Source organism: Nicotiana tomentosiformis, chromosome 2 (genome assembly GCF_000390325.3).
Source record: "Nicotiana tomentosiformis chromosome 2, ASM39032v3, whole genome shotgun sequence".
In the NCBI taxonomy this organism is placed as follows: Eukaryota; Viridiplantae; Streptophyta; class Magnoliopsida; order Solanales; family Solanaceae; genus Nicotiana; species Nicotiana tomentosiformis.
The window spans coordinates 43,677,323-43,688,420 of NC_090813.1; the positions used below are offsets into that span (position 1 = coordinate 43,677,323).

The window sequence follows — 11,098 nt, forward strand, 5'->3', positions numbered from 1 at the left end:
GGATCGCAAAATGACCTCTAAAAATTGGCTTTGTTTCTGTTGCACTCTGCGGCAGATCTGCTGTCCGCGAAGTGGTTCTGCGGTCGTATAGTGGACCGCAGAAATACCATGTCCTACAAAAATTATTCTTCCGACTCTCCAACACTTTGCACAACCAAAAAAGTAACAACCCTCGAATACGTTAGCCTACCTCGACACCACAAAACCCCGGGTTCTAGGTAGAATTTTACGAGACCTTACATCTTCTTCCGCTTAGGACTATTCGTCCTCGAATGAGGAGTAGAGTCCGCCTATAACTCCCAACATAACTCATCTCTTCTTTCACACATCTCAAACCCCCAAATTTTAGCTATTTCCCAAAATTTCCAGAAATTTTGGCAGAGTTTCCCTTGTATTTGAGCTTATCCACCTGTCAGAGAATCCCAAAAACTAGTACTAACAACACAACGATGTATCACAATAGGAAAACAACATTGACCACTGCGTCATAAACATTATATTACCAAAAAGCGGCATCTCTAACATAAACTATACAATTTGAACATAATTTATAGAAAGTAATCTCTTAATCATTATTTCAAAACACAACTACTTAGTCATACAAACAAATGAGGATATTTCTTCTTCATATCTTTCTCGGCCTCCCAGGTGGCCTCTTCCACATGTTGGTTCCGCCATAAAACTTTCACGGAGGCAATCTTCTTATTCCTCAGCTTTCTAACCCGCCTATCAAGAATGGCAATCGGAATGTACTCATAAGTCAATTCTTCATTAACCTCAATAGCCTCTACCGGATCAATGAGCGCCGGGTCTCCAACTACCTTCTTCAACATAGATACATGAAACACTGGGTGCACCAACAACATCTCATGTGGTAGCTCGAGCCTGTAAGCCACCTGACCAATCCTCTGAATGATTCTGTACGGCCCGATATACCCTGGACTCAATTTATCTTTCTTCCCAAACCGTATTATACCCTTCATGGGGGAAACCTTCAAGAATACCCAATCATCCTCTTTGAACTCCAAATCCCTGCGACACACGTCCGAATATGACCTTGGTGACTCTGAGTAGTTTTCAACCATTCCTTAATGATCTTAACCTTCTCCATAGCCTGATGCACGAGGTCTGGCCCTATCAACTCTACTTCCCCAATCTCAAACCACCCAATGAGAGATCTACATCTCCTACCATATAGAGCCTCGAACGGTGCCATCTGAATGCTAGCATGGTAACTGTTATTGTAGGAAAATTCTATGAGTGGCAAATGATCATCCCAGGTCCCCTTTAAGTCAAGAACACAAGCGTGCAACATATCCTCGAGCGCCTGAATAGTCCGCTCTGCCTGCCCGTCGGTCTCTGGATGGAAGGTTGTGCTAAGATTCACCTGAGTAACCAAACCTTGCTGAAATTTCTTCCAAAAATTACCTGTGAACTGTGCCCCTCGATTTGAGATGATAGAAACTGGAGTGCCATGTAACATGACTATTTCCTTGATATACAACTGAGCATACTATTCTGCTGTGTCGGTAGCCTTAACAAGTAAGAAGTGGTCTGATTTCGTTAGTCGGTCCACAATCACCCAAATCGAATCAAACTTACGAGGCATGCGAGGTAGTCCCACCATAAAGTCCATATTGATCATCTCCCACCTACACATTGGAATTTTTATGTTCTGTGCCAACCCATTGGGCCTTTAGTGTTCGGCCTTCACTTGTTGACAATTTGGACATCTAGCCACAAGTCTGCTACCTTCTTCTTCATGCCATTCCACTAGTATACTTCCTTAAGATCATGGTACATCTTCATAAATCTTGGGTGCATGGAATACCTAGAATTGTGAGCCTTGATCATGATTCTTTCCCGGAGACCATCTACATTTGGAACAAATAATTGCCCTTGGTAACTTAGTGTACCATCATACGTGCCAAGAGAAAAATCAATGGTCTTATGTTTATGAATCCCCTCCTTCAACTGTAGCAACAACGGATCGTCGTATTGGTTCTCCTTGACTTCCACAACAAGTGATAATTCAGCCCTATTTTGCACAATCACCCCTTCTTCGCTAGAGTCTGCAAGACGAACTCCAAAACTAGCCAACCGGTGAACTTCCTTGGCCAACAGCCTTTGATGTGCCTTCAAGTGAGCTAAACTACCCATGGATTTGCGATTAAGAGCATTCGCCACAACATTAGCCTTCCCCGGATGATATAGAATATCGATGTCGTAGTCCTTGAGTAACTCAAGCCATCTTCTCTACCTCAGATTCAATTCCTTCTGCTTAAAATTATATTGAAGGCTCTTATGGTCTGTGAATATATCTACATGGACCCCATACAAATAATGACGCCAAATCTTCAATGCAAAACCATCGCCGCAAGCTCTAAGTCATGCGTTGTATAGTTCTTCTCATGATTCTTGAGTTGCCTATAAGCATAAGCGATCACCTTGCCATGTTGCATCAATACACACCCAAGTCTGATCCTTGGAGTATCACAATATATCACAAACCCATCCGTACCCTCTGGTAAGGTCAACACTGGTGCCGTAGTCAATCTTGATTTCAACTCTTGGAAGCTCTTTTCACAAGCATCCGACCACTCGAACTTAACTGCCTTCTGCATCAATTTAGTCAATGGAGAGGCAAGAGTAGAAAACCCCTCCACAAACCTCCTATAATACCCAGCTAAGCCCAAGAAATTGCGAATCTCTGTTGGAGTTGTAGGTTTAGGCCAATTCTTCACAGTTGCGATCTTTTGAGGATCAACCTTGATCCCTTCACTGGTGACGACATGACCCAAGAATGTGACAGATTCAAGCCAGAATTCACACTTCAAATGCTTCTCATACAACTTATGTTGATACAGAGTCTGCAGAACTACCCTGAGATGATCGACATGGTCCTCTCGACTTCGTGAATATACAATAATGTCGTCAATGAACACTATCACAAAGGAGTCGAAAAAAGGCTTGAAGACTCGATTCATAAGATCCATGAAAGTTGTTGGGGCATTCGTTAGCCCAAAAGACATCACCAAAACCTCAAAGTGCCCATACCAGGTCCTAAAAGCTATTTTCAGAATATCCTGCTCCCTGATCTTTAATTGGTGATCTCCCGATCTTAGGTCAATCTGGGAGAAATACTTAGCACCGTGCAATTGATCAAACAAGTCATCTATCTTTGGCAGTGGGTACTTATTCTTGATCGTGATCTTGTTGAGCTGCCAATAGTTAATACACATCCTCAGTGACCCATCCTTCTTCCTTACATAGAGAACCAGTGCCCCAAGGCGACACACACGGGCGAATGAAACCCTTCTCTAACAAATCCTTCAACTGCTCCTTTAGTTCCTTCAATTATGCTGGCACCATTCTGTAGGGTGGAATGGATATAGGCTACGTGCTTGGCATCACATCGATCCCAAAATCAACCTCACTGTCTAGTGGCATCCCAGGGAGCTCATCGGGAAATACCTCTGGAAATTTATTCACAACTGAAACGAACTCAAGCGTAGGTGCCTCAACATCAGTGTCTGTAACCCGGGCCAAATGCTAAATACACCCCTTGTTGATCATCTTTGCTGCCTTAAGGTAAGAAATAAACCTACCCTTCGGTACTACATCAACCCTCTTCCACTTAATAACTGGCTCATTTGGAAATTCAAACCTAACGGTTCTGTTTCGGCAATCAAGCTTGGCAAAACATGAATAAAGCCAGTACATCACCATTATCACATCAAAATCAACCATCCCTAATTCAATGATATCGGCCATGGTATCCTGACCAAGCACCGTGACAACATAAGCCCTATAAACCTGCGCGGCCATAATAGACTCAACAATTGGAGTAGATACAGAGAACGACTCATGGAGCTGTTCCTTTTCTATCCCGAATTCCATCGCAACATAGGGAGTGGCATATGACAACGTGGAACCAAGATCTATGAGAGCATAAGCATCATGAGATTGGACCGTTAATATACAATGTGACAACAACTGGAGAAGCCTCTGAACTCTGGCTACCCCTCATATCATAGAAGCAGTTGGGTCCTCTCCAACTCTGTGCACCACCCTTAGCTACACCACGCCCTGCGGGTGCCGGAGTGCCTCGAGTAGGAGGAGGTAATGCGGATGTAGTAGAAGCAGAACTGGCTGGCTGTGTCATACCCCTGCCCACATTCTGGCAGGACGAACGACAATCTCTCTAAATATGACCTCTTATACCCATAACATATGGGTAGGTCCATGTAGTAGGCCCCTTAAATGCATCTTACCACACCTAGGGCATAGGGGCCTCCGCTGCTACTGGAATCTCCCACCAGGCCGACCCTACTGTTAGGATCCCCTGTTGCCTTGATTAGGCCTGAAACGGCTCTACTACTGCCCACCGAGCCCTAATAGTGGTGCACTAACTGAAGACTGAGCAAAGGACTGGGATGGCCTAGATAACACTCCCCTAAATGCTGACCTTCCACCACCACCACCACCACTGGAAGAACCACCAAAGTTTCCCGCGGACTGGACCTTATTGCTACCCTCTTGCTGCATTCTATTCTTCAATTTGCGGGTCTCTGTGGCTTGAGCAAATGCTACAATCTTCCCATAGTTCATATCAGAATTCAAAGCAGTTGTAGCGGCCTCATTAATAACCACGGGGCTGAGGCCCTACACAAACCGTTGCACTCTAGCCTCCATAATGGGCAACATATAAATGGCATACTTGGATAGGCGCACGAACTTCATGTGGTAATCCCACACACTCATGCTACCTTGTTTCAGGCTCTCAAACTCGGCGGCACAGGATGCCTTAGTCTCAGCAGGCAAGAAATGATCAATGAAGGCATCGACAAGCTCACTCCACCTTGCCGGAGGGCTTCCCTTCTCACGGGACTCCTCCCAAAGCTGAAACCAAGAATATGTCACCTTTTTCAGGCGGTAGAAGGCCAACGCCAATGCTTCCGTCTCAGTAGCACACATAACTCGGAGTGTCTTGTGCATCTCATCAATAAAGTCCTGGGGTCATCCTCAGAATTAGTGCTCGTGAACACTGGAGGATCCAACTGAAGAAACATGTTCATCCTGGAACTAGCGGAATCCCCTTGCTGGCTGGAAAAAGTAGGTGCGACATTCGATCTTTGGACCTGGTAAGCCACTATCTGAGCCAACATCTGTATGGCTTCCCTATTGTTCCCATCAGAAACAATGGTATCGGGAGTTGAGGTGGAACTGGAAGATCAGTTGGAGGAGGAAACGTTGCACCCTCAGTAAATGTAGGAATTTGTGCAGCCTTAGCAGGAGTAGTAGGATCACGCAACGTTGTGGTTAGGGAAATATCCTCACCCCTCGGGTGCTCGCCCGCATCGTCAAGTATAAAATCAATTGCCACTCCTGGGGTGGCATTGGCTCCTTGGCCAGTCCTTGCCTTCTTCTTAGGCGCCATATACTGCAAATTAGAACAATGCATGAGTTAAAAGAGGAACGGTCTTACAATTAGCTCTATAGCACGATCTAGAACATCAAAGAAGGGTAACATTCCTAAATGCCCATGTAGACTCCTAATTATAGATGTGGTCGACAACACACCGATAAGAATGACTCTACTAGACACGGCTCTGAGACATCCTAGGACACATTAAAACCTTAGGCTCTGATACTAAACTTGTCATGCCTCGACCTTGGGGAGCGCAACCGACGCTCGACCGAGATATCCCAGTCAAGCAAGCCTACTTGATGCGTTCTACCCGACCTTACCCATGAATAAACTGAAGATGAATATCATGAGCTAGACAATAAGAAAATGACATGTATGACACCAATTTTGCTACCATTAGTTACGTAATTACAAATTTCCAGAATACATTACACATTCGTAGTTTTAGAAGTAGAAACATGTGTTATAAGTAAAACATTACAAGTTTGACTTACCCAAATCAAAATACAACTCACACTGTGTCTACAGAGCCTCTAATTGGTACAAAAGAGTAGTATGATGGTGCCATCAACAAGACCCCGTCGGAACAAAAGACACAAGATCCCGATATGAAATGGGGCTTACCAAGTCAACTAAGAATAGGGTATACCGCTATCACTGATCGATGTCGCTTTCTGGAACCACCTGCATCCATTAAAGATGTAGCGCCCCTGGCAAAAAGGACGTTAATACATATGGAATAATACTAGTATGTAAGACTAAACACCCTCTCAATTAATTGAGTAACAATACAAGGAGAAATAAACATGGAATCAATAAGAGCCTCAAACAATATTAAAGCGTCAAGTTAAGAGAAAGATAAAGATAAAATTTTCAAGTAAATATCAATATTTTTAAGTTGGGAGATCTTTAGTACTGATACACCACCGTGCTTTTAGCAAGGAGTCCAATCTCGGTCAGATCAGCTTAGATGTATCACCCCAAGACATCTAATTACGACACCACCATGTACGCGGCATGACGTCCGATCTCGGCTGATCAGCTAAGCCGTCTCACCATAATGCCGTGTGGGTCGACATCACTTTCCGCTAGCAATCATCTCATCCCAATTAAGGGGAATAATCTCAACACATCAATATCATTCCATTTAAGGGAAATAATCTCAACACATCAATATGGGAATTTACCCCTCAATCACTCATACACCGGCACATGTAGTTTCAGGGTTAGATTATTTCAACCTTCCCTTTCTCGGTGACTAACGATAGTACCAAAATATTTATATAAAGGAGTTAAAACTCAATTCATAATATTTCACACATCCTTTCATTTCATTGGCACTATTGGCCACAAGTGTAATTTTCATTGTTGGCACGATGTCCACATTTTATATCTCATACTCACTTCTTTCACTTTTAAGCATCATCATAGGTTATCAAAAATAAGAGCATTTGGAATCAAGACTTTAAATATGTATATGAGAAATAAGAGTCTTAAGCACATTGAGTTTTCTTTCCAAAATTTGGCATAATAAACTTGCAATTGAAACATGATTTTAATTCATAATATTATAATACATTGGCTATACTTGAATACATCCCCGAAGGAGAACATAATATGATATGAGCAATTGGAACACATTTTGAGTATATATCTTTCGACACAAAGCTTATTTTGAATAACCGAATTTATTAGGAATGACTCGGAACATGAGAAATAAGAACTTAGGCCAATCATACTTGAAACTTACGAAAACATCATGGAATTCGATTCTACAAGAGAAGTTTAGCCAACATACCTCGTTTGAGATTTTCTTAAATTACTACGACGTTCCAAACCTCCTAGCTCTCCAATCTAATTAGAGACATGACAAAATTGAACCATAATTATGGAGAGGTTTATTGGTTTATCCCATTTAGGTATTTTATCAAGCAGTGGGAGTGCAATTTGATTACAAGGTTCATCTACAGGATTTCCTTCACCCCACAACCAATCCAACACCAATAGTTTACCCATATTAGTTCATTGATCTCCCCACCATCTTTATTGGTACATGCATGCACAAAGAACAACTCACATTCCCAAGAATCACACTCCCTATTACCCATCTTCTGCCCAAATTCGAAATTGAGGACTTGGGTATGGAACCTTACCTCTTAGAACAAGACTTGCAAGCTTCCCTTGTTGAATTCCCAAGGCTTGGTCAAAGAGTGGAGTGTTGAAGTGATTGAGCCTCACTTTTTCTCTTTATATAGCTCCCCCCTCTCTAAAAATGCCTGATTTTTACCTTCTAAACAAGTCCCAATGGCTTTGAATCAAAATGGGGTCAGACTATAAGAATAGAAAATGGACCCTCCGAACACAACTCTGCGGTCGCATAGTGTACCGCAGAACAGGTATGCGGTCAACATAAGGGACCGCGAATTCATCCTCCAAAACAAGGTTGATCAGGTTAGGTCTGCGACAGGTCTGCGGTCCATAGACCCGTTAAGCGATCGCAAAATGGAAGCGATCGCAAAATGGACCGCGGAATCACCCTCTGAAATTTCTCATGTTGAATATGCGATGGAAGTGCGACCCGCCAAATGATTATGCGGTCGCATAATGGACCGCAACAAGACCTCTAAAAAATGGCTTTGTTTTGTTGCACTCAACGACAAATAAGTGTGGCACATAAGTGTGGATTCTGAAAGACTTAAGTTTGGGGGAGTTGATAAGTGTGGATTTTAAACACTTATTAGTACCTTCTCTCTTTAGTTTTAGTCGGAAAGTGTTGATTTATGTTCTTAAAACTAATGAAATTATACAAATGGCAGGAATGCTGGAGAATTGGACTCGAATGAAGAAAATCTAACTCAAAAAGGAATGTTCCGGCTCATACGGCAAGAAGGAGCACAACATGCAAAAAGTGCGGTCCGCATAAGTAATTCTGTAGCCGCAGAAGAATGCGCAGACCGCAGAATTCACTCCGCGGTCGCAGATCTGGTGACTGGTGGTCAGAAAATGATTGAAGCCAAGTGCGGGCTGCACACAATTTGTGCGGTCGCAAAACATGGTCGCACTGACAAGAATTCAAAAAGTTCAGAGAGTTTGCAAAATGACAAAGTATGAAGCCTTGCCAAGAGTGCAGCCGCAGAAGGAAAAGTGTGGCCACAGACCAAATTGTGCGGCCGCCAAAGTCTTCAACTTGCAGATGCAAGTGAAGTGCGGATCGCACATGGAATTGTGCGGCCGCCGATCCTCCCGAAGGAAATTTTTGTTAGCAAATTTTGGGTCACTATAAATAGACGAGAATTACCTTTTTAGGTCAAGTTTGGTAGTTTTTTGAGCTGTAGCCGTTGTAGTTTACCACTTTTGGTAATTTGTGACCAATTTGGGTTAAAAACACATTAGTTTATCATTTTAATTTGTTATTATGACTTTGATTAGTGGTTCTTCTTTATTTTCTTAATTTCTATTATGAGTAGCTAGATATTTCTAGGGGTGTGACCCAACCCTAGTGTGTAAATCTTATGGGTAATTAATCTAATACTTGTTTATGATTGGATGTTTGTTATTTAGCCTTGTTCATGCTTTAATTCTAGAATTAATGGTTGCAAATATTGCTTCATGCCTTTTTGACTTGGTCTTTACTTGAAAAAGAGGGACCTAGTCTAGGAAACTTGGCTAACAAGAAATTGGGCTAGTTAAGATTTTGACTAGCCTAATTAAAAGGTTTGAACTAGAGATAGGGAAAAATCCGACTTGAGCTCATATCGAATTTTTGACTTGATGCCCATTTGGGCTTGAGAAAGCCAAATTGGGCAAAAACACTCCATGACCGAGAGGTATTGAGTGAGTAACTTAGAGTTGAGAGCTATAATGCACCCCGATCACTAAAATAAGTATTAACATAATTAACCCATTAGGCTAACACCTAGGTGAAGATTACAACCCTAGGCATTTTACCTGTTTGAAAAACAACCCAAAATAATTAATCAATCTCTAGTTTAATTTCTCTAGTTAATCACTATTAACATAGATTGTAGAAGTAAATTACAAAACCATCGTGTTTGGAAGCGTATTTGAGCTATTTCTTCTACACTCATTAAGTGTACACTCTAACACCTACATTTAACTCCCTGAGGATATTGACCCCGACTCATTGTTGGGTACTATCCTTTCAACGACCGTTTCCATTCATATTGAGTGAGGATGGGGAGTGGATCACCCGAGCCTAGCATAGCCACTTGGAATCTACCTGCACCTCGCACACCCACTTAAAAAATACCCCCACCTAGCACGGTGAATTCGAACCTACCCGTGCTCAGCACGCTCACTTGAAACCTACCCTTGCTCATCACGGCCACTTGAAACCAACATGCGCCTAGCATATGCACTTAAAACCTACCCACACCTAGCACGACCACTTAGAACCAACCCGCACCTAGCACGATACTTGGAACCTATTCGTGCATAGCATGGCACTTCGAACCTACCTGCACCTAGCACGACCACTTGGAACTTACCCGCTTAGCACGACCACATGGAACCTATCCGCGCCTAGCATGGCCACTTGGAACCTGCCCGCTCCTAGAACGACCATTTGAAAACTACCTATGCCTAGCACAAGCACTTGGAGCCTACTCGCGCCTAACACATCCACTTGAAACCTACCCGCGCCTAGCACGGTCACTTGGAACCTACCCGCAACTAGCACGACAACTTGGAACATGCCCATGCATAGAACGACCACTTGGAACCTACCCGCGCTCAGCACGACCACTTAGAGCCTACCCGCGCATATCACAGGAATTTGGAACCTGCCGATGCCTAGCGTTATACTTGGAACCTACTCGCGCCTAGCACGACACTTGGAAACCACCCCCACCTAGCACGATCACTTGAATCCTACCGACGCTTAGCACGCCACCTGGAACCTACCCTCGCTCAGCACAACCACTTGGAACCTACCTAAACCTAGCATGATAACTTGAAACCTATCCACGCCTAGAACGACCACTTAGAACCTACCCCGCTCAGCACGACCACTTAGTGCCTACCCACATCTAGCACGACAACTTAGAACCTGCTCTTGCCTAGTACAGGCACTTGGAACCTACCTACGTGTAGCATGGTCACTTGAAATCCACATGCGCCTGCACATCCATTCGGAGAGGAGAATAGTAAACTGCACGTCATCCAGGTGACATACAGCTCAGTCGAGATAACACAGAGCAATGCGGACACTTACATTACATGTGCGACATAGTTATATATTATCAGTTGGTAATGATCAACAGGGGCGACTCTAAGGCTTTGGGCAGTGAAGCCATTGCCTTAGGCCTCCAAATTTTGAAGGCCCCCAAATTTATTTTAAATTCTTATTATTATTGTTACTATTATATATTATATAATTTATATAAATAATTAGAATTAAAAAAGTGTTACATTATATTTTTTGTTACTTGATTGAGGTTATTTTATACAATAAATTTATAAATTATGATAATTTTCTTCCCTCATTAATTAGTATATTTGACAAGAGTGGGTTGCTCTAGTGGTTAGCACCCTTCACTTCTAATCAAGAGGTTGTGAGTTCGAGTCACCCCAAGAGTAAGGTGGAGAGTTCTTGGAGGGAGGGAGCCGAGGGTCTATCGGAAACAACCTCTCTACTCTAGGGAAGGG

The 11,098-nt window shown here is 43.0% G+C and overlaps 2 protein-coding genes across 2 annotated transcripts; both read right to left on the reverse strand.

The window, feature by feature from the left end:
* Nucleotides 1-349: 349 nt before the first annotated feature.
* LOC138904695 (uncharacterized) lies at nt 350-1,085 on the reverse strand. Its single transcript, XM_070193203.1, has 2 exons — nt 603-1,085; nt 350-409 (listed from the first exon to the last, which is right to left on the reverse strand). Exons 1-2 carry the CDS (start codon nt 1,083-1,085, stop codon nt 350-352), a joined length of 543 nt encoding a protein of 180 aa, XP_070049304.1.
* Nucleotides 1,086-1,773: 688 nt separating this feature from the next.
* On the reverse strand, nt 1,774-2,160 carry LOC138904696 (uncharacterized). The gene has a single exon (XM_070193204.1). The coding sequence runs from the start codon at nt 2,158-2,160 to the stop codon at nt 1,774-1,776; it is 387 nt and encodes a 128-aa protein (XP_070049305.1).
* Nucleotides 2,161-11,098: the final 8,938 nt, after the last annotated feature.

Coding starts and splice junctions, on each gene's coding strand:
- LOC138904696 (XM_070193204.1), bottom strand. CDS start 2,160: ATGGGTAGTTTAGCTCACTTGAAGGCACATCAAAGGCTGTTGGCCAAG.
- LOC138904695 (XM_070193203.1), bottom strand. CDS start 1,085: ATGGTTGAAAACTACTCAGAGTCACCAAGGTCATATTCGGACGTGTGT. Junction 410..602: donor AGAAATATCCTCATTTGTTT/GTATGACTAAGT, acceptor ATTCTCTGACAG/GTGGATAAGCTCAAATACAA.